Below are 22,954 nucleotides of genomic sequence, written 5' to 3' on the forward strand. Positions count from 1 at the left end.
CATTAAGTTAATTGAGTAATTTTCAAACTAATTTTAACATATGATGTACTTAAAATAAGAAAAATTATATAACTAGCCTAAAACACGAGACACTTTTCGTATCTCACTCGTATTTTTAAAACATTTCGGCAATAACTTTTTTCTTTTTCTTTCGGACAAAAATACCTTTATGTTTCAAATATGATCAATAATTATTTAAATATGATTAACCGTTATTGAAATATAATCAACCGCTATTGAAATCTAATTAACAGTTATTGAAATCAGGTTTAAACTTATCAAAGATAAAATTGACACTTCAAAAATTTAAATAGATATTTATAAAAAATAATATGTTCAAACGGTTAATATTGAAAAAAAAAACACTAAAAAGGGCTACTGAAAGCTTATTTCCACTTTAAAATATGATATTTTATTTTTTTTAATCAAGTAACACGATGATGTTGATCAAATACCTAAGAATGACTAAAAGTTTCGTGAACTATTTTTTCTTCTTTTTTTCCTACCCGAAATTGACTTAGAACGCCTTAAAGTTAAACCAACCACCTAAAGAAAAAAAAAAATCCCGTTCAATCACAAATCCAAAACCAAATCAAAGACTCTCGGGCTAGCGTATCAAATCCTCTTCAATTAATTTCCCTTAAAAAATAAAATAAAGACAGGGAAAAATTCAGGAAAAATAAAAATAAACAGAATAGAATAATGAATTGAGCTACAGGGGCAAAAGCACCACCATTAGAAACTACTTATACTTGAGATTTAGTTCTCTATTTTTTTTCTTCCTAAAAGATAAAATGTGAAAGGAAAAAAAAAAAAAAAAATTAAAACAGTTGCTCTCTCTCTACTCTGTACTCGTTTGACTTTGCTTTTGCCAACAGAAAACTCTCAACGCACACATGGACTTAGAAGACGAACATCACATCACATCAACATAAGAACCAATTCCAAAGGAAACCCTTTTCATGTCTCTTCCCTATCTGCACCAAAACGAAAACGCATATACATCCACGGTCACAAACTTGGATCACCAATGGCAATGAAAGAGTAAAAAAAAAACAAATTTACTAAATATTAACTGACCTGGTGCCGGGGTTACCGAGCGTGAGCTCGAGATCATCGGAGACGCACTCCTCGATCCTCTCGCCCTCCCAGGGCTTGACGAGGCCGCCGCCGAAGGCGAACTCGGCGGCCATATTCCCGTCGGACATGGGAATGTCGGCCATGGCCGCGGTGGCCGGGGAGCAAGTCCCGCTCTGGCCCGGGGTCCACATCCTCGACGAGCCGCTCCCGAACGGGTTCGCGGCCGAGACGAGGCTGAACGTCGGCGAGGACTGCCCGCTCTGCAGCCCCGCCAGCTGGCGCCCGGGGCTGGGCGGCGTGGAGGTCGCGAACGACGACGACGAGTGGTGGTTGTAGTAATGGCGGTGGCCGTTTCCGGCGCCGGAGTCCCAGTCGGGGCCGCAGCGCGGGGTCCGCGCGGTGGGGGAGCTCAGGGGAGGGGTCACCGGAGCGCTGATCGACCCGCTGTGGACGAACAGGTGGTGAGGGAACTTCGACGTGGCCGAGGAAGAGGACGACGAGAGGTTCTTCAGCCACGGGATGAGCGAGTTCGGGTCCGCGGTGTTGATCTCCGTGGTGTTCGTGTTGGCCTTCTTGTACCGGGAAGGGCTCGGGAACGACGACGAACCGGGGCTCGGCTGGTACGACGAGCACGGGCTCGCTGACGTGGAACCTCCCATTATGTCCATCCGGTCAGTCACCGCCGGTTTACATCCCTGTCAAAAGGCATTACGACAGAAATTTCAACTTGAATCATCGTACGTGGACATTTCTGTAATATGTTTGTATATATATCATCAACAAACCATCCCAGCACGTGGGTTGGTTGCAAGGAATGCATGCATGTGTCACATATGTTAATAGTACCGAATTGGATTTCAGAAGACTATATGTATATATATATTTTATATATCCCCAGCGACTCTTGGGACCCAAGTGGTCCAGATGATAGAACGTATAAAGCAATAAGTTGTTCTATGTATTATTAGAGATTTTAACTAATAACGAGGAGGGCTCAACCTAATTTGTAATAGAATACATGAATATGAATTGTAGCTCTCCATATATCACGTGCTTTAGTACCATTATACTCCAAACAAGTTGATAAGGCTGAGAGAGAGAGAGAGAGAGAGAGAGAGAGAGAGAGAGAGGGAAAAAAAAAAAGATTATGAGAATCGTTTTGGTCCTCGCGGACAGATTTCCGTTATTAGTACATCATCAAACATGTGTATATAAGTGGTCCTTAAGTATAAATAATTGTACTACAAGTAGAGTTAATCATGCGGTCAGAGAGAGAGAGAGAGAGATGTGGTTGGGAAATAAATATAACTACAGTCTACGCTACACACGTTAAGGCTGGCAAAAACGTAATTACGCACAGACAAGCTATATCAAAACGAAAAGCAAAATGTCAAACGACAGCTAGTCATACTTAATCCAAGACACGCCATGTCCCCAACATTTTATTGTTTCCTCTCATCGAAATCCCTTCACACGCTTTCCTTTCTTTAATTAATTCCCGAAGTTAAGATAAATTAAATATGGAACCCAGTGATAATAGCGCGAGCGACACATAAACACCAGGCCCATTATTGAGAATACCATCATATGCATGGTTTCAATCAAACGCGACGAAAAAGAGCTGTATTTTTCCCCGGGAATCTCGGGAACAAATAAAAATAAATATTTAAGTATTATTAAAAGTGGACCATCTTGCCCTCACTGTACAGCGAAGGCTCTCAGGGTCCTAAATGGGTAGTTCCGTGAAAACAAATAAACTGCCTGAGTAATTAATAAACCAAGCAATAAACAAATAAGGAAATCTATTTTAAATTATAAAAATACAATATTTTTATTTTTAAATTACGAGAAATATGCAATCTGCAGAGAAATCGGAATTTTCAGAAACAAGGAAGAAAGGAAACAGAGAGACAGTCACAGACTGAGCGATGAAAAGAAACATTCAGATTCAGTTGCATTAAAGTGAAGCGATTAAAGCTCAATCTAGGATATATAGATAAAACATTTTGTACACCTGAATGACACTTACACCCCTACGGAAAACGAATAAAATAAAAATTACTTCCGAGTAATTCTAAGGGCTATTTGGGGAATTTTATTTTATTTTTCTTTCTAATGTCTGAAAGTCTTTTGTTTGTTCGTTCATCGTGTTCGTATGATCACATAAATATATAAAAAAAAATTATATAAAGCAAAGCAAAGCGAATCAAAACAAAAAATAAAAAGCAGAGCGAATCTGAAACATGTTTATATCCTCGTGTTCCGTGCGCACCATAAGAAAACAAAAAAACTCCCGATCGCTACCGTACGCCGGTGGGTTAAAATAATCCCCGGTCAAACCGATCCAACGACTAGTTATCTTAATTCATCGTCTTCTACACGGCGTCGTGCTTTATCATACACCCATCGGCGCAAGTTAGCGTGATAAAACCAATTTAATATACGAAGATCACCATTCACCGGTCAATTCGACGGCGACGATTGCAAAGTAACGCGGAAGCGCGTGGAATTTATGCATAGCGCGTGAAGGAGTTTTAACGGGGATTACCTTTCTGTAAGTGGTTCCGTCTTCTTCGACGGTCCATCCAGCTTCGTCGCAGAGAGCTTTGAGGACCTCGTTGTTGTCGCAGTGCTTGGGGAGCTTAAAATTTCCGTACATCCTCAGGCCGGAGTAGATCTTCGCGGCGATGGCTCTCCGTCGTCTCTCTCTCCTCTTGTTGTTCTCTCTCTCTTTCCACGTCGGCATTCTCGAGCCAGACGTCATCTGCGTTTCTGGCTCCCGATCGGCTCTGATTTTCGCGGCAGCCAAACAGAAACTCTCCGATCCAGAAATGGGTTTTTGGCGGTTTTCTTTCGTTCTTTTCTATGCCCTGTGTCTGTGTGTGAGAGTTGATTTGATGCGTTTTTAGTCAAAGAGAGAGGGGATTTAGGGGATTGGTGGGAGAGCTTAATACATGAGCTTCCTTACTTATGCCCTTGAGACTTGCTGGAAATTACGAGTAGAGCCACTGGGACTCTTTCTTTTTCTTTTTAAATTCCGGAATCACGGGGCTTAACACGTGTTTAGGCTTTTTATAAAGAGAACGATAGTGGTGCATTCGGTGTGGCTTTCCCGGTAGTTGTTATTTTTTGTTTCTCATTTAAACGACGTCGTTTGAGAAACTCTTTTTTTTTTTTTTTTTTTTTTTTTTTTTTTTTTTTTTATTATGAGAATGAAAGATAGGAGATGATATGTGTAGAGAGAAACATATGATTAGACTTGCTGTAAACGAAAAATTCAAGCTTGATTTTCTTGATGGCGTAAATTACTTGGTTTTTTCCTCATCTATATTTTATAATATATATATATATATATATATATATATATATAAGTAAATAGCATGTAGCGCTTTCATTGTTGACAAAAGTGCAAGATGCGCAAGTTTGCCTCTCGTGCATAACATGACTAGTATGTAGTATGTACACTAGAGTTTAAGCAAGATTAAACACTAATTATAAGGCATCAATAATTGGTCAAATATTTTTTTCTTTCTTTTAACCCAATTACCCAACCCAAGTAGGCTAAAACTTCAATAAAAAAAGATTGTTTAATTATTTAAACATTAAGGGGTAAGTTTGATCAATAATTTAAAAAAGGCACTACGTTCTTTGGTGGTAATAGATAAAATTAACCGAAATGTTCGTTAATGATTGATTATCTTCAATACATAACTCTATTAAATAGTTTATGTTAAATAAACATTTTTTTTTATCTTTAATCCAATATAAAATAGAGTGATACAAACAAAATAAAGAGTAAGAAAATTATGTTTCTTATAAAATAATATGATTATAGATTAAAAAAAATATAAATATATAAATTATACTAGTTTTAGGGTTCATTTTATTATAAATAGTGGAACTCTAAATGTAGAGCTTTACAATTGATTCATTTTATTATTGTAATTTTGTCATTTTATAAATATGAAACAAAAATTTACGATTCAATTAATTTTTTTGCCGGTCTCAAGCTAAATTATAAATCACTTTTATAGCGAAGTTCGGTACACACGAAAAACAAAAAACAAAAACAGAAATTTAACATAATTGACGAAAAATTACAAAACCTTAATCTTTTTGGTAAATAGAGATGATCAAGCATGGTAGGGAAGCTGTGGCACGTATACGGCGGAGCCTCGTTGATTCCATGCTTTGCCTACAAAGTACAAACACATCTCACTCACAAATTATTATTATTTATCATATATTATACAAATTGTACTATATATGATGATATTAATGTGGCCAAACACTTTTCTTATTATGTGTCTACACTCTACACTCTACACCCTGTACATAACATAAGCTGCATCTGGGTCACGTGACCACTTTTAAAATGGTAGTAAAGTTGAGATGAAATAATAAAATAGAATAGATTGCGTGTGAGTGAGTAATTTGATGGAGAAGATAAGTGTACGTAGCTCCCAATATTTGGTAATTTGTGGAATTCGTATGGTTCTATTGCTATTCTAATAATAGTGTTCTTTCACGTTTCTCTAACTATTACGAAGATATAGCATATTTCAATTCTTTTGAAAATGAAACCCCACTTCTTCTTTAAGATTTTTTTTTTACCATCTTTATCACTAGCTTGTTACCGAATGAGGACTTATATAGTGCATCATACAACGTTTCTTTTTATTTTTATTTTTATTAACTACTTAGCTGATATACAGAATTATTTGTCTAACACCATCTAACTGATATTCTCATTTTATTATTCTGCAAAAAATAATGTCTAACACTTTCAGCCTTTACAAAAAAATATCATAATTTTGCGTAAATATATGCCTTGACTCTTTAAATTTAGGCAATTTTTTACGATCGTAATTAAAAATAAAGTCACGTAGATAATAGGCTTAGATTAGGAATTATATTCATTCTTATCTTGTAAGATCAAAGAATAATATTATATATATTATATGGTAAATGAGTCAAGAGGTAATTAATTACATCAATCGCGTATTCCTCTTCGATTATCATTAAGCTAATAATTCGAGATTTCTTAATTTATTTTTCTTATACGCTGAAAAGTACTAAGCTATGTCACCTACAAAATAATATGGTCTAAAACATATCCACTTGGCTTGAAATATTATATTTAAGTATTTTGTTCATTCTACTCTCATTAACTATCAACTAGTTTGACTTTGATTATTGATCCTTATTGATTGAGGCCATATTTTCATGGGGACGAGCTTCGTCCATGCAGTATTTCCCTTCCGCAAAAGTATATATATTAATATTGTTTTATGATGTCGATTAAAGAGACATACCAACTGCTTATTTGACACACCATTACGAGATAATTTACTTTATTATGAAAAAACAATCAAGTCGGGGAGGCTTTAAAATTATATTTAAACCTTCTAATCTCATAAAGTATTGTTTAAAATTTCACAAAGTCACAATAATAATATCACGAATCTCTAAATCTATAGCCACATAAACACTCAAGTTTTATCATATAACTAACTTTTGATAATAATTACATAAATAACCATGAAATTTTATTAACAAAGCTAAAAAATAAATAATTGTAAATAATCCTTAATAATTACCAAAAAAAGAAAAAAAAACCATGAGGTTCTAAGAACATGAATAAAATGTTAAAAAGTCAAAACATTACCACATCCCTATAATAATTATTCACTTAAAATTTTCAAACAGTTGACGATTTAGAAAATTTTCGATAGCATATAGTTACTTATAAATTTGAACTATTATTTGAAAATTAGAGCTTGCCTATGACTCTCGACCCAAACTAAATGGTATTAAATAATAATATTAATAATAATAATAACACTTAATTATGTATATATTATGTGGGTCCCACTTAGAGACGAAAATTCCAGGTGCACGTGCGCCGCGGCAAACAATTCACAAAAGAAGTCTATATTGAAATCCACACTCACATTACTTTGTGGGCCCCATGTTTATTAGGCCCACTATCACGTTTCAAGCCCGAAGCCCACACAACTTTCCTGTAATTCCACGAGAATATTGATTTCATGACTGCCTTTCTTTCCTTCGGAATATCATTGCTATAATTAAGCGGCTTGTTGAATATATTAGCAAATCGTTGTAAACATTATCACCGCAAAAATGATGGGCAATTATTTTGATTATCGACTCGTTTGATGAAATCTCAAAAAGTAAAGATTTCAACGTGTATGTATTTTTCTATCTGTAGATGAGAGGAAAGTACTAAAAGAAAAAAAAAAATTACCATCTTCCGTGGCATCGATTGCGGTGGCGTGAAGCTCTTTATTTGCAATTGGAGTATTTAAATATGGATTATTGGTCCCACGTCTCAATATCTAATCCATCATGTGCCGTAATAAAATAAAATAAAATTGAGCGTGGGACCAAGTAATGGCATGATATGCCGGCCAGCCACGAGGCAATATGTGTAACAAATATTTGATATGCCATTTGGTAAATTTATTTACTAGGACAGATCCGTCATGGAATTCCGACGACCACGACGGAATTGTGGAGAGAGAGAGAGAACAATATGTACATATTTGATTATGCGTTTAAGGTTTTAATGGACAATCACAGTTGATTTGCTCTTTTATAATATTTTTAAAAATAAAACACACCTTAATTATTCTCAGCAAACAAGGATATTTTGTACACAAAATTTTGAATTGAAATGCCACATCATCAAATCTCACTATTTCTCAAAAAAGTACTAAACGTTGGCCAACAAGCAATCTCAACGTTTGAGGGGCTAGTCCGAACAATTTTTCTTAAATTTAATGGTTGTGCCTAAAATATATTTTACTTATTAAGTTATCATCAATGACAATGAATAATTAATTTTGTTTTTAGTTTCTACCCTGTCAACAAATGGAAAGAGCAAAATGTAAATGTCGCATTTATCAAAGACAAAGACAATATTATTCACAATAAAAATAAATTTAATTTATCATCTAAAGTGGTAATTATAAAATAATTAAAAAAAATCATCTATAAATTTATCATCTCGATGGGGATAGTGCTCAAGTTTCTTTTTATAATTTGGGATAAAGATTGAGCACGTAAGTTTTTTTTTTTTTTCTATTTATTTGGGTAAAATTCTAATGACGAGACTGGACGAAGGTATTTAGACTTAGAAAGCAGTAAAAGTAGCAGATTGTGGTTGTTTTTAAAGGTGTGTAAACAAAAAAAAAAAATTGATTTACAATTCAAAAAACATTATTTTCATTATAAAAACTTTAAACACGGTATTTTGGTGATAAGTTTAAAAAACAACGGTATCGCATGAAATTTTCACTTTTTTTGAATTCGACTTTCTATTGGGACCCTTTCTATTTTCCGAATCGAGAGGCAAAGCCCAGTAGTTTATAGTTGGATAAGCTCTTTTGCAATCATGTCCATTTTAATTAATTCTTTAAATACGTCATTTACTATTTTAATTATACCAATACTCTTTTGAATAGTATTTTTGTTATTATTTATAGTTTATTTAATTTTCCGCGGCACCGCCACATTTATTTATTTACGATTTCACTTAAGTTTGTATTTCATGTTTACAGTTTTTATTAAAATAATGGCAAAATCATCTGAAAATAAAAAATAAGAGTAGATACAATGATTACGAATATGACCTAATCTTGGAATTAGAATATTCTAATGAAATATTAGTGTAACTCTTCCATTTTTGTTTTGTTTGTTTTTCTTTCATAAGCGAATGAAATTTCATGCAGTAAAAGTTACTCAATATGGATGGTTGTTTATTTAGTCGTATATTAATTTAAGTAATGTGCTTTCGGGAAATACTTTTTTAATTTAAAATTAAAATATTTATTTTATTATTCTTTTGTGTGCAATTTCAATGATGGTTAACATTTTGTTGTAATGTTAATATTTTGTCAAAGAAACATGTATATATAATTCGTTATTATATCTTAGCGGAACAAAATGCAAAATATTTACATTTTTCAGTCATTATTCATATTGTAGAATTTGAGACAGAGAGAGAGAGATTTGGAGGAGAGAGACCGAAAATTATGTGAATGATTTTTACTTGTTATTTGAATATATGAATATACAAGTTTTATATAATGACAGGAAAGAGGAATTAAATGAGGAACGTTACCAACTAATTACATCGGAAACGAACAAAATAATTAAGATACATAATTTCTGATATTATGTTCCCAACATGAGTGGCGATTCCGAGGTTGCACCGGACTAGCTCACGAGTTGGTAGTTCGATGAAGGAGAGACGAGTTGAACTTTAACACATATTTTGCTGTTTCCTTTTTAATTCAGGAAAACAATTCCAAACTAAAATAAAAAGTTCCTAACCGGAAAGTCATAGCACATAATTAGTATATCAGATTAAAAATAAATAAAAAAGATGAAGAAAGCGACGAAATTATAGTTTTTGGGATATATATATATATATATATATATATATATATATATATATATATATGATTGACAAGATAAGATATCTTTGTGAGCGAATAGACAATGCACCTATCTTTGTAAGAATAACATCAACCTTTAATTGACAAAAGTAAATAAAATTTCCAAAACAAACCAAATAATTTAAAGAAAACAATGTAAGTGGAAAAAGAACCATAGAATGACAAGTCTCTTTAGTGGATTATATTATAAATCTCAACTGTTAAGTGATTATGGGCTCGTGGCTTTTAGTCATTTCTCTCGTGAACAGTAGCAAAACAAAATATTATGTTCTAAAAATTAAATCAAACGAATGGAACAAAATGCTTGATTTCATACTTCCCTAGTATATTCATTTTAATTAATCTGGGGCGTTTGATCATTTCAATCCGTCTAGCTCCGTTTTAATCGAAAATCCGACCATACCAGAATTTTTGTTGCGTCCAAAATTACTTGAAGCCATGCTAAGATAACTGTACCATTTGAGTCGGTACGGAACTTCAAAGATCAATTTCAATTCATCAATTCATTGCCCCCACTTTGCGTATCAAGTCATGTATTGCCACTTTGCTATTTGGCACAACTCACGAGTGGGAACGATCCACTCGTGAGTTGACACGTGACCACTAACTGCCACGTGTCAACTCACGAGTGGATCGTTCCCACTCGTGAGTTATGCCAAATAGCATAACTCTTACTCTTACGTTAAAAATTTTAAAGGTGACGCCAAATATATCTCTTTTTAATATACGGTGCCAAATTTTTTTATTTTTTTAAATTTTTAATCAAGTTTTGAGTTGTTATATATACTGTCATATATACATCGTGATATAAAATGAAAAATTTCATAACTAACTTAAAAACATGTCACTTTTTTTATATTTCACTTATATTTTAAAAATATTTTACTCGCAACCGTTTTTTTATAACAAAAATATCATAATGTTTTAGCAATTTAGTAAATAATTATTGAAATATGATCAATAATTATTGCAATCTGGTTAACTGTTATTGAAATCTGATTAGAAGTTATTGAAATCTGATGAATAATTATTAAAATATGATCAACAATTATTGAAATATGATTTAACTGTTATTTAAATCTGATCAACAACTATTGAATTCTGGTTTACTTATTGAAATCTGATTAACTGTTATCGAAAACGGTTATTTATGAAAATTTAAAAAATTCAGCGACGATTATTGAAAAAAATTACGAAAGTGATAAGTTTCGACTATTTATCGAACCCAATAATTACTAAAAAAAAAAAAACTGCTGGAGCTTTTGTAGCCACATGAATTACTTGTATCTAAATTGTATCACCCACTATAAGCTCATGTTAATACTTGATATTCGAATTCTAAAGTATCTGAAAGGTTTGAGTTCAACTTCAAACATTGATTGAATTAATCATTGTTGGATAGAATTAGAAATTAGTTATTCTTCCTCACTATGATTTGAATTTCGTAAACGAACCATACACATAATACGTTAAAACAAATAAAAATAACAAAATAGAATATTAGAATTTGATAGCTTCCTCGAATTAAATAAAGTATGATAAAGTAGGTTTTCAGTGTAAGAAAATCTCTACGCTGTTCGAGAATGAGGATCCCAAGATATCCCGAGAGAACCACACACGCAACACAAAGGACAAACAAAGACTTCAAAACGAATCGTTTTCGATTCTCGCTGACGACGTCACTTCATATCTCTCTCTCTCTCTCTCTCTCTCAAGAGTCAAACTTCGCTGGTCTTCTTCTTCCTTTTGTTTCTCTCTCCAAAATAAATATCATCGTAAAGCTTTCGAAGGCTATAGCCACGTTTTTTTTTATCTCGGCTATATATTATATATATAAAATTTATTCTAGGTTTCTTTAGCTCCAAGCTTTATTTTTAATTCAATCAAAATCAAGATAAGTCATCTGACTTTGGGAATTTGGTTATAACGCTATTGTCAAAACGAGTAACGCAACTTGCTGTTTACAATTTGTTTGTTTTTTGTTTGGTATATTTATATATTGTATATGTACTTATCTTGTTTACGAGTAACCGAAAATTCAACTCCTGATTTCGGCTATGGAAAATTTTCGGTAGTTTCCAAATATTCCGCTCTTGAATTCCGAGTCGTCTCTCCGTTTATTTTGTGTTTTTATCGGGATAACATAGTTTGGGCGTTTGACTTTCTGGCTGAGCTGGAAAAAATTTTCATTTTTGTTTTTTGTCCGTATCCACAAGAAAATTATTTCCTTCAGAAATTGGAATCAATTTCTTACAAAAGAGAGTATATAAAGTGGTTGTCGTGATTATAGGGTTTCACTTCGCAGCCTTCGATCGATGTTTCTGAGGTTTTGATCGAAGAATTTTGAGAGAGAGAGAGAGAGAGCGAGAGAGAGCGAGAGAGAGAGAGATGGACGAAGATCACAGCGTTTTGCATTCTCTGCCGCCGTTTCTGGCGAAGACGTACGAGATGGTCGACGAGGCTCGGACCGATTCGATCGTTTCATGGAGTTCTTCGAACAAGAGCTTCGTTGTACGGAATTCTCCGGAGTTCTCTAGGGTTTTGCTTCCGAAATTCTTCAAGCACAACAATTTTTCTAGCTTCATCAGACAGCTCAATACTTATGTAATCCCCTTTTCATCGCTCTCTCCTTTTTTTTTATTCCTTTTTCCTTCTCGATGATAAATTTGATTTGTTCATGCGGCTTTTCGACTTAGATATTGACATGACTGATCTTTATTGTTTGGAGTTTGGAAGTTCAACTCTAATTTCACTTGTTGCTTAGCTGCTCATTAATTCGAGTCATATAAAATGGTCTTAGGATGTTGATCTGTGCCAATCTGAGTTGATGATGTTGTTCGTAGTGTCTGCAAAAAGTTAATTCTGAGCAATGGGAATTAGCCCCTTTCTATTACTTTTTCCATTAATGTCTTCTTTTTTTTTGTTGGGTCCTTTTTTTAAGGCCTTTTTGAAGTTACTGTAAGGTAAGGGTTTAAGAATTGATTTGGAGCTATGAGGATTGACGTTCATTTGAAGTGTTTTATATTAAAATGTTTGGCTGATCTGTTGCTTTGGAAATTGGCCTATATTTGTCTTGTTTTTAGTTAGGAGTGTTTAGTTAATATGTGCTGTAATCAGTGTTGGAAGTTAGTTTCGTATTCCTTGATTTCCTCGCCGTTACTAGGTTCAGAAAACGGGTAATCTTGTGTTAATCTTGTTTTGATTTGGCATGTTTATTATGTTTCTCTAATCATTTCGGCCGTTTTCTGTCTACCTTGTTTCCGTAAATATAATCACCGTTACATTGTTTTGAAAACGCTGACTCGCTTTAGTATCTTCATTTATTCGTGTTCTTTAACGTCTATTCTGAGATCAACTTTCTTGAACTTACTTCTATTGACAGGGTTTTAAAAAAGTTGATCCGGAGCAATGGGAATTCGCCAACGACTATTTTATAAGAGGCAAGCCTCACCTTATGAAGAATATCCACAGACGGAAGCCAGTTCACAGTCATTCTTTACAGAATCTTCAAATACGAGGAACTCCACAGCAGATGATCGAGTCGGAGAGACAGAGTCTGAAGGAAGAGATCGAGAGGCTTCAACACGAGACGCAGGAACTTGCCTCCGAGTCCCAGAGGCACGAGAATGATTGGCGAGCTTTTGAGACGCAGAAGCACGATGTAAAGGAACGCATCAGAGTTACGGAGGAAAGACAAAATCACATCGTGTCTATATTGACTCAGGCTCTTCAGAAACGGGGACATTCTGTTTGTATCATGTCTCAGTTGGAGGCCCATGCAAGAAAGAGAAGGATGCCCGAAATCGGTTTCTTATACGACGGAGTTGGCTCCGAAGATAGCCGGATCGGAAGTTCCGAATTGTTATCCGACTCTGATTCAAATTTGAGCTTGGACCAGTTAGAGCATTTTGAAGCATCTCTGGCATTTTGGGAGGGTATTGTTCAGGACTTCTCGCAGAGCCGCCTTCAAACGGACGAATCTACAAACTGCGGCGAAAGCCCACCTGTATCCTGTGTACAGCCCAATACCGAAACCCGGCCCAAATCCCCCGGCATCGATGTGAACTCTGACCCTGCAACTACTGAACCACCGAGAGTGCCAACTGGGGTGAACGATGTGTTCTGGGAACAGTTCTTGACTGAGAATCCCGGGTCATCGAGCGCTCAGGAGGCTCAGTCGGAGAGAAAGGAATCGGAAAACAGAAGAAATGAGAGCGTTCCTGGTGACACTGTCAAGTTCTGGTGGAATAGGAGAAATGTAAGTAACATTACAGAGCAGATGGGTCATCTTACTCCGGCAGAGAGAACCTGACGAGGTTTTGATTCCTCAACTTTTCGGTCCGTAGAGAATTTAGGTATGCTCTTCGTTATTTTACATTTATTGCGTTTTGTTTCTTTTGGTAATGGTTTTTAATTATCATATTTTTGTTGTTCATGTCTAAATAATGATTCTGTTGGTAAAGCTTTTTTTTTTTTGTTGGGATAATTTTTACCCTTTCACTGAAGTTATTTTTCTTGACACGGACTAGATTTTTGTAATCATGAAATTTCAAGATGTAAGATCGAAATAATAGACAATGTGATGGCATGGTAGTCTATAGAATGGATACACATAGCTCTAATGCTTACCATGAAAAGGCACGTTAGGGGTTTGGTTTACATTTATTTTTTCCTAAACTAGGCCTTCTGGTATAATGTAATGATCTGGACCGCACATTAGGTGTTTGATTTACGCTGTAGTTTACTTGTTTATGATGCAGCCATAATATTAATGTCGTGGTTAATTGATATAACTGATTTTTTTTGTTTTGTTTTGTTTATTAGCAGTTTTTCTGTTCTTACTTGGGGTTTCGTCATCACCGTTGTTCTGTTCCAATGACCAATCCCCAAAAACCTGTGCCAGCATCAGTGGAGCACATTTCTATACTATTTCATTGGAAGCCTTGCACCGAGGCGTCTCATCGTTTCATGGGGAAGTGTTTTCATGTGGCCCAACGGGTATGTTAGTGGTTCCGATATAGAAAAGTTCATCCTCAAAAGTTATATTGTATAACAAGAATGCTTTGCTATAGACAGCAGAAATTGTACAAAAGAAAATGTACGACAACATATTAGTTGCATAGTAGCTTGGTTGGCAATTCACAGATTCATTTATTTTGTTGGGGTAAATAATCGAAATCAAAGCTAATTCTTGATTTTGGTGTTGCAGATACTGATCAGGGAATACTCCAGCGCTGACATGCTAATTCTCGGTGGTGTGACTGACATTCATGGAAAGTAAAGTGCTTGATTTTTGTTCAATCTAAACACAGGCATACAATACAAGTTATGGAATAGATGGATTAACAGTAACTTACAAGTAAGTTATAATCTCAAAATTTTAAAAATGGGTACTTGACGAATGACAATGACTACAACATTTCCCTAATGTTTCTGTGGAGACCCATGTACATCAACGTTAAATGAGCTTGAAAAAAGTTGTTGATAATATAGGGGAACAGATAGGTTAAAAAGTTGCAGATTACCATGCGGATGTGCTGCCCTGTGACTGTGCGAGCAATTTAAAATCATCAAAATCAAAGTCATGATGAACGTGGGAAAAAAAAAAAGCACAGATGAAATCATGGAACTTTTTTTTTTTTTTTTTTTTTTTTTTCATTTACAGGAGTATAATGATTTGTTATGTCTTCAAGAAAAATAACCGAACAAGTGTCCTTTTGAGTCTTGACCTTCCGACATTATTTATTACAACTCCATGTGCAACATAGACGAGACAGTAAAAATGGCTCATTGGTGTTCTTAAAACAAACATTTTACAGTAATGATAATTAAGGCAGAACAAAGCAACGATATACATATCTCAAAAAATTTAAGTAGAGTTTTTTTTTTTTTTTTTACAACGCTAAATATGGTGATCAGTCACTAGAAACTACTTGTTTCTTCAACTCGGCCAACTCAAGCCAGACCTCTCTGAATGCCTTGATGATCAGACCATGGTTTTCATCAGAATTCAAGGTCAGATAGCAAGCCAAGAGCTCTTCAAGCTCATTAGGCTGGCTCATCTTCTTCTCCGAAATCATCTCAGCCATTGAATCCTTGAAGTCCTTTTCAGGATCGTACGACGACTTCACCACAGCATAGCTGTCCAACCCCTTCTTTGACTCCACTCTTCGATCTTTCTTCTTCTTGTTCTTTGTTCTCTTCTTCATGTCTTTGAGAGCTTTGACTTTAGCCGTTCTCGGAGAACAAACTTTAACTCTATTGCCGTTTCTCTTCCTCTGTTTTTCCATGCTCACGTAAAGAGACTTCCTTTCCTCGCTCTCGGCCTCCATTTCTCTCAGGCTTAGCAAATCAAAGCTCATTTTTTCGTCACTGAAATCATCATCTTCTTCTTCTTCTTCTTCTTCGACTTCTCCGTGATGATCAAGCGTATAGCTACATATCGATCTCTTCGACTCTCTTGCACTTTTAGAGCGTGTTGGAGATATCAGAACCGTCTTTCTCTCTCTTTTGTACTTCCGAGCTTCGCTTCTTCCACAGTTTGAACAGCTCGACGACGGTTCTTCTTCTATCTCGCCGGCGTGCCAAACCGGAGGTTTCAGAGTAACCCTTTTGCTCTTCTCTCCGCCACTTTCTTGACCGAACGAGAGCCTCCAAAATGCATCGCCGTCGTCCTCGGAAGCGTAGTAGAATTTCCCACGGCCAATGCCGTAAGGGGAGCTGAACTTGTTCGTCTCTTTGGGGTTCGGCTTTGTGGGTTTTGGCTCCGATTTGGAAGTGGTCTTGTGTTTGAACTTTGAGAGCCACGAGACTGGAAACACGTGAGAGATCAAAGAAGGTGGTCGTGAACAATGAGGAAGTGAAGAAGATAAAGGAGGAGAAGAAGAAGAAGAAGAATAAGAAGCAGAAGAAGAAAGAGGTTTTTTCTTTCCCCACTTCATTGTTTTTGCTAAAACGTTAAAGCAATTTGGTGTGCTTCACTTTATATATATATATATATATATATATATATATATATATATATATCAAAGTTTATGACTTTTTTTTTTGCCTCTACGAGCAGTTGTGAGAAATATGAAACCTTTGGAAAGAAAAAAAAAGAGTTTGGGTTAGAGAGAGAGAGAGAGAGTTTTAGAAGTTTGATATTGATCTAGGAAGGGTTTGTTAAAGGGTGTGCGTTAATGGGTACGTAAGTTTGTTAAATGAAGTTGAGAATGATTACGCGTTTTTCAAAAGAAAAACCCGCCCTAAAATCATGTGACCACTCTCCCACTTTTTCTTCAACTTGAAAAAGATTTCTGACCTTAAAAATGGGACCTCCAAACTAACATTCTTCAAAACGAATCAAATAATTACACACAAAAAAAAAAGTCATTAAACTAGGGGGGACCTAATTTGTGCCCTCTAGGTGAAAGAACAATAGACTTACTAAATCCAAACCGAGTAGAGTAGTCCTCTCTTGGCAAGTCTAGTTTTTGTGCCGAAATGCAGACTTGAGTTGAAAATTTTGTATGATGAATAAGATGGAAATAAATTGAAATATTTTTTTGTCATGGATTTTATTTTCTATTTTTATTGCGGTATTGCTTTTTTATATTCGATTTCTTTGTGGTTGAAACATATTCCTTTTTTAGCGAATACCGTTACTCACTTTTGCTTTATTGTTTGTTGCTTAATCTTTAGTCAAAAAGAAAAGAAAAACAGTACTATTTGTCATCTGACGACGTCCATAATTTGTATAGGAAATTTTTATAAAGTACGTGTGAAACCATTTGAAACTCAATTCCTAAATGATATTTGTCTAAAATATGAAAACTATGTATGTTTTAAAAAAAAATCATTCGTCTCATTCTCTTAATTTCTTAAACCCTTTGCTAAATTAGGTGCCTTTTAATTAGCATATATTTAGAATTATTGAAGTTTGACACATAATTATAGAACAATGCCCAATCGGACATGGATAATAAGTAATAACATACGAGACATAGAGTCGATTCTTTTAAATATTTGTATTTTAGCCTCAATTTTATTTTTTAATTTTATAATTCTATAGTACCACAATAATAAACAATCAAGAATACAATGGAACAAATCACGCTAATAAAGATCAAATGGGGTTTGGAATAATCAAAAGACGACGAGGGTCAAACTTCAAACCATCAAACGATGGCCCGCGTAGAAGTAGTCGCTCACACATCTCATCTCCTCCCAATTATTGTCGTGGAAATAAATCGAATTTCCACGATTTCCGCAGAAGCTTCCATTGCCATGTCACACCTCTCAAAGCATTTGCTTGGAGGATAATAAAAGCAAGGCCTCGGAGCCGTAACGAGCGTGTCGGAGCATCGTCGGTTTGCAGTTTCATCTAATTTTTTTTTCTACATTGCCTACTCTAGTCCCCGTCTCGACCGTGTCTTCAACAAATTTTTGTTCACCAATTTTTGAGTGATTTTTGTTCCCCAATTTTACCTTGGAATATCATGTTAAGAGTAAAATTATATTTGTACAAGTGACTTCTTAGTATTTTTGGCCAAATTAAACTTTTGATGGAAAATTGGAAAAAAACTTATCAAATGGTGGTAGTTGAGACAATTTCTATATTATGTACTCGGATAGACCTGCACTACTCACATACCGTACGTAGGGGCAGAACAGTAATTGAAATATACTTTATTAGGGTTTAAGTCTTTTAATTATGTTTGGAGGATTATTATGTTATTTTCTTATTTATTAGGGATTTAATTGTGCAATTAGTAATAAGTCACGTCGGTTATAAATAGACATCGGCCACTTTAAGTTTAGGTTAAGTTTTGATTTAGCCTATTTAATATTTGATATTTTTAGGGAGAGCCTGGGTCCTACTCTGGAAGGAAAGGCCAAAACGTTTTTTATTTTCAGTCAATAAAATCATTACGGGAATACCATGTTTCCGTAATTCTCATAAATTCGTATTACTTGAGAGTAAATTGTCCCGATACTATCATACTCTTCTCTCAATATTCAAATGTCCTTTTCACTTCTCATCCCACCCAAAAAAAGAAAAGAAAAAAAAAAGAGTCATCTCGTCTGTTTTACGTCTGTTCCTCTTTTTCTCTTCAAATTATGAGATCACAAGAGAAACTTGTTATTATTTTGTTGTTAGTGATGGCCTAAGAAGTGACAATACGTCTCATTACATTTCATTGCGCATGGATGCTCATTTTTTTCTTGAGCATAATAGTGCAACAGTGGGGACACACACACACACACATATAAGTTAACAGATGATGATATTTTTTATTTATTTATTTATAATAATTGGTCGGTCCAAAATAAAACTACAAGTATCCAATAGAGATTAACCTTTTGGACTTTACATGTCTAAACAAAGGATGTATTTTTCTCATTAAATTATTATTCTCTGTTTGACGATGATGATTGGGTCAAATGTTAATGCAATTAAGGCCAGTGATAGCGAAACATGTTGGGCTCAGAATGTACTAAAATAGAGTGATCTCTCGAGTAGCCAAAACAAGTCCATATTCCAAAGGTTGTGTTTGTCTTGAATCTTGAGGAGCAAGTAATCGCTTTTAAACCCAACTAATCAAACAATTTTGATAAGTAAATTACAAGCTTACTTGATTGTGAGTTGTGACTCACTGAACAGGATTACAATTAAATCAGAACACAAGGTTTTTTTTTCTTCCCTTCCTTCTGAGTTTAGCATTTACATTCTCTTTGCTAGAATTTAATTAAATGCATAATTATATTCTGGTGACATATAGAGAAGACTGAGGACTCAAGTGTAGCATATAGGAAGACTTGTATTGAAAGAAAAGAAGAACGTCATACAAACATGGAAGCAAAGTCGTTATAATACGCATGAAAACATATATATTGCACCATTTTCATTCTCTATCAATGGATGATATACTTCAAGTGATGAGACTCAAGGTTGGTTATTCTTTTTTAGCCTTGCTTTCGGTGGCGTTTCTGTGCGCAAGAGCATACGAGAGCGAGTACGTGTCGGCGGTTGGAGATCCCGGCATGAGACGGGACAACCTGAGAGTCGCTATAGAGTCATGGAATCAGTGCAACGAGGTCGGTGAAGAAGAAGCTCACACTGGAAGTCCGAGGCTCGCCGACTGCTTTGACATCTACAAAGCATCTTCCGCGGCGTCAAATGGTAAAATCAAAACACAATCTCTCTCTCTCTCTCTCTCTCTCTCTCTCAATTGATATTGTTAGAAAATTTATGAATTTGGAAGCAGTCGAGGGATTTCAGCCTAACTTTCGCCTAAAAGCTTTGTCACATTTTTTAACATAATTTTTTGTTAATCATGCCCTCTACGGAAGAAGCCATAATTTTGATTTAGGGAGGAGGGTTCAAACAAATTTTATTTAGATCGGCGTGAGATAATTTTTTGCAATTTTTTCTTTCCCCGATTTCATTATTCATCAATTTATCGTCGTCGATTTCTAACCGGTAGAAAGTACATATATATAAATTAATTAATTTGTTGTAGGAAAAGATTGTTCCTTGTGCGACAAGCTTCCGTACATGTTAGTCCACAGAGTGACCCCGGAGGAGAACAAGTTGAGGACAGGAGAGTCATTTCCGGGGGTGTCTTCGCGGGCCTTGAACAATCCAGACGTTTACGCGGCGGAGAAAGAGTTGTATTTGGGCCAGAAATGCGAGGTTCGGGACAACCCCGGGCCGTGGCATTTCTGGATGATCATGGTCAAGAGCGGAAATATGGACACTTTTGGCGCCAAGTGCCCCAAAAACGGGCACAAAGCGGCGCCGTTTGGGCCGGACCGAGGATTCCCGTGTTTTGGGCCGGGCTGCATGAACCAGCCCGTGATCCGCCACGACTACACGGCCTTGGCGGGGCCCGATTCGGGGTCCCTCGCGGGCGGGTTCCACGGCACGTGGGACTTGTCGGACTCTGACAATGCGTCGTCGTATCATGGTGTGACGTGGCGGAAGGAGATTGGGCGGGGAAGCTGGGTGTTTCATAGCGTGTTGAGGACGTCAGAGAAGTATCCGTGGTTGATGCTTTACTTGAGATCCGATGCCACCGCTGGCTTCTCTGGGGGTTACCATTACCAGTCCAGAGGAATGTCCAAGATTGTAAGTAATTCTTTATTTCAATTTATTTCTTTTTTTTTTTTTCTTTTTTCTTTTTTCTTTTTTCTTTTTTAATCTTCTCCATACATGTTTGGTATCATCTTCGGTGTTATAATGGAATTTAATTTAAAATTAATTCAGCAAAATAGTCATTCAGCAAAATAGATTTACTGTAGTTATACGAAGTTAATTCATTATCATAGCCTTCATTAAAATGATTAAGCTAATCAAACATATCAAATATAAACTATAATATTATCATAATACCTAGATAATCATATTACTCAAAAATATGTTTCCGAAATTAACTAAACAAAGCAAACAACAACATTGGGAATGTAAAGAACATATTTCAAGTAGGAATAAGCATAAGTGCATGTAAAATAACTTGGTCTCGTGAATATAATAAACAAACGCAGATACCAGAGTCGCCGAACTTCAGAGTCCGACTGAGGCTGAACGTGATTCACGGCGGAGGACCAAACAGCCAATTCTACCTGACCGACATCGGCGGCTGCTGGAAGAACGACGGCCGAGACTGCGACGGCGACGCCGCCACCGACGTCACGCGCTACAGCGAGATGATCATCAACCCCGCCGCCGCGGCCTGGTGCCGCCCCGACAGGCCCGCCATGTGCCCGCCACGTCACACCTTCCCGGACGGCACGGTGGCGCTCCGAAACGACACGGCGAGGTTCCCCTACTCGGCGTACCACCTGTACTGCTCCCCTGGAAACGCGGCCGCGCCGGAGGAGCCGTACAGCGCGTGCGATCCGTACAGCAATCCTCAGGCCCAGGAGATTGTGCAGATCTTGCCTCATCGGGTTTGGGCCGGGTATGGATACCCGGCTTCCAAGGGCCTCGGTTGGGTCGGCGATCCCACTTTTTGGGACCTTGATCTCGGAGCCCTCTCTCACTCCCTCTACTTTTACCAGGTTTGCTTCAATTTTTCAATTATTTACGCGACTTTTTCGAATATAAAAAAGAAAAAAAATTGACAACATTTATGAACGTTTTATGATAATGTTGTCACAAAATTGAGTGTTTTGTGATAACATTGTCACAAAATTGAGTGACTCACGCAGTGATTGTAGATTTGTGATTTTTTTATATAGGAAAGAATATAGGCGCAAATTTTTTCGTGGATATCTTCCTCTCTCTTTTCGAATATAAAAACTTTATTTTACTAAAAAAAATCGATACTTTTTTAAGATAAGAATTCAAGAAATTCATGAGAAGAACCAAATATTATTCATTGTGTGTGCATCTTTTTGTCCATCAATATAAATTAATTTTTAATCTGATATGCACCCTTTTTCGAATATATAAATAATTTATGAACGTTTTATGATAATGTTGTCAGTTGTCACAAAAGAGTGTTTTGTGATAATATTGTCACAAAATTGAGTGTTTTCGTGACAATTTACACAGTGATTGCAGTTTTTTTTATTTTTTATATAGGAAATAATATGGGCACAAATTTATTCTTGGATATCTTCCTCTCATTTCGAATATAAAAACATTATTTTACTAAAAAAAAAAAAATCAATGATAAGAAGTCAAGAAATTCATGAGAAGAACCAAATATTATTCATAGCGTGTGCATTTTTTTGTCCCTCAAATAGCTAATTTTTTATTTTTAATCGTAATATTTTTTTATCGCACACCATCAAATATTTTAAATAATTTGAAATTTTAAACGATTTCGTATTGATCTTAAAGTATTGTGTTTCCCTTTTACTCGTATGTTCGTCGTGTAAATATTACGTTGACACTGAATATGATATTGCACTTTTTCTTTTACAATGTAAATATTATATTGCATTATAAATTCTGGCTAGTATGTTCCATTAATTGATACATTGGCTAATGTACAAAAGTCAATTATCTATATAGTGGCCAGTTAATAACAAGATACGTATTAGGTTTTGATTATTTGCTGGTGTGCGTTGCATGGATTTCGCATACAGGACCCAGGAAGCCCAGCAGCTAGAAGGAAATGGAGTTCCATAAATGTAGGGACTGAGATATTCAAAGATCCAAACCAAGTTGCTGAGTGGACTGTCACTGACTTTGACATTCTTGTACCATCACAATAAGTAAACACCATTCAATTCGTTATTGACAAAAAATGGTGGTAGATTTACAATTTTGACGTTTTTCCTTTAAAGAAATTCCTTTTCTCACCTTGTTTATTATTGATTTCCCTACAATGCAATCATCTTCATCTCGTAAGAAAAAAAGTGTGATTAACTAGGAAATAGGAGAATATCTTCACGTT

At 35.6% G+C, this 22,954-nt stretch overlaps 4 protein-coding genes across 6 annotated transcripts; 2 read left to right on the top strand and 2 right to left on the bottom strand.

Annotated features, from left to right (window-relative positions):
* Positions 1-608: 608 nt before the first annotated feature.
* Positions 609-4,128, bottom strand: LOC149386526 (BES1/BZR1 homolog protein 4-like). Of its 2 annotated transcripts, XM_089625676.1 has the most exons (3): positions 3,629-4,121; positions 1,081-1,775; positions 609-977 (listed from the first exon to the last, which is right to left on the bottom strand). In XM_089625676.1, exons 1-3 carry the CDS (start codon positions 3,842-3,844, stop codon positions 974-976), a joined length of 915 nt encoding a protein of 304 aa, XP_089481802.1. In that variant the 5' UTR covers positions 3,845-4,121; the 3' UTR covers positions 609-973. The 2 variants fall into 2 exon arrangements, with proteins under 2 accessions (XP_089481802.1, XP_089481801.1); XM_089625675.1 differs by lacking the exon at positions 609-977 and having other exon boundaries at positions 1,065-1,775; positions 3,629-4,128.
* Positions 4,129-11,378: 7,250 nt separating this feature from the next.
* Positions 11,379-15,245, top strand: LOC149386527 (heat stress transcription factor A-4c-like). 2 transcript variants are annotated; one of them, XM_089625150.1, is made up of 4 exons: positions 11,379-12,167; positions 12,946-13,918; positions 14,388-14,561; positions 14,773-15,245. In XM_089625150.1, the coding sequence occupies exons 1-2, from the start codon at positions 11,952-11,954 to the stop codon at positions 13,873-13,875; spliced, it is 1,146 nt and encodes a 381-aa protein (XP_089481276.1). In that variant the 5' UTR covers positions 11,379-11,951; the 3' UTR covers positions 13,876-13,918; positions 14,388-14,561; positions 14,773-15,245. The 2 variants fall into 2 exon arrangements, with proteins under 2 accessions (XP_089481276.1, XP_089481275.1); XM_089625149.1 differs by having other exon boundaries at positions 11,380-12,167; positions 14,391-14,561.
* An 83-nt stretch (positions 15,246-15,328) lies between these two features.
* Positions 15,329-16,557, bottom strand: OFP5 (ovate family protein 5). Its single transcript, XM_089625151.1, has one exon. The coding sequence runs from the start codon at positions 16,502-16,504 to the stop codon at positions 15,479-15,481; it is 1,026 nt and encodes a 341-aa protein (XP_089481277.1). The 5' UTR covers positions 16,505-16,557; the 3' UTR covers positions 15,329-15,478.
* Positions 16,558-19,219: 2,662 nt separating this feature from the next.
* LOC149386529 (uncharacterized) lies at positions 19,220-22,835 on the top strand. Its single transcript, XM_089625148.1, has 4 exons — positions 19,220-19,728; positions 20,069-20,676; positions 21,093-21,608; positions 22,644-22,835. The coding sequence occupies exons 1-4, from the start codon at positions 19,425-19,427 to the stop codon at positions 22,770-22,772; spliced, it is 1,557 nt and encodes a 518-aa protein (XP_089481274.1). The 5' UTR covers positions 19,220-19,424; the 3' UTR covers positions 22,773-22,835.
* The last annotated feature ends 119 nt before the right edge of the window (positions 22,836-22,954 follow it).

This window comes from Urtica dioica, chromosome 9 (genome assembly GCF_054948205.1).
Source record: "Urtica dioica subsp. dioica isolate 48M chromosome 9, U.dioica_male_clone48M_v1_H2, whole genome shotgun sequence".
Classification (NCBI taxonomy): domain Eukaryota; kingdom Viridiplantae; phylum Streptophyta; class Magnoliopsida; order Rosales; family Urticaceae; genus Urtica; species Urtica dioica.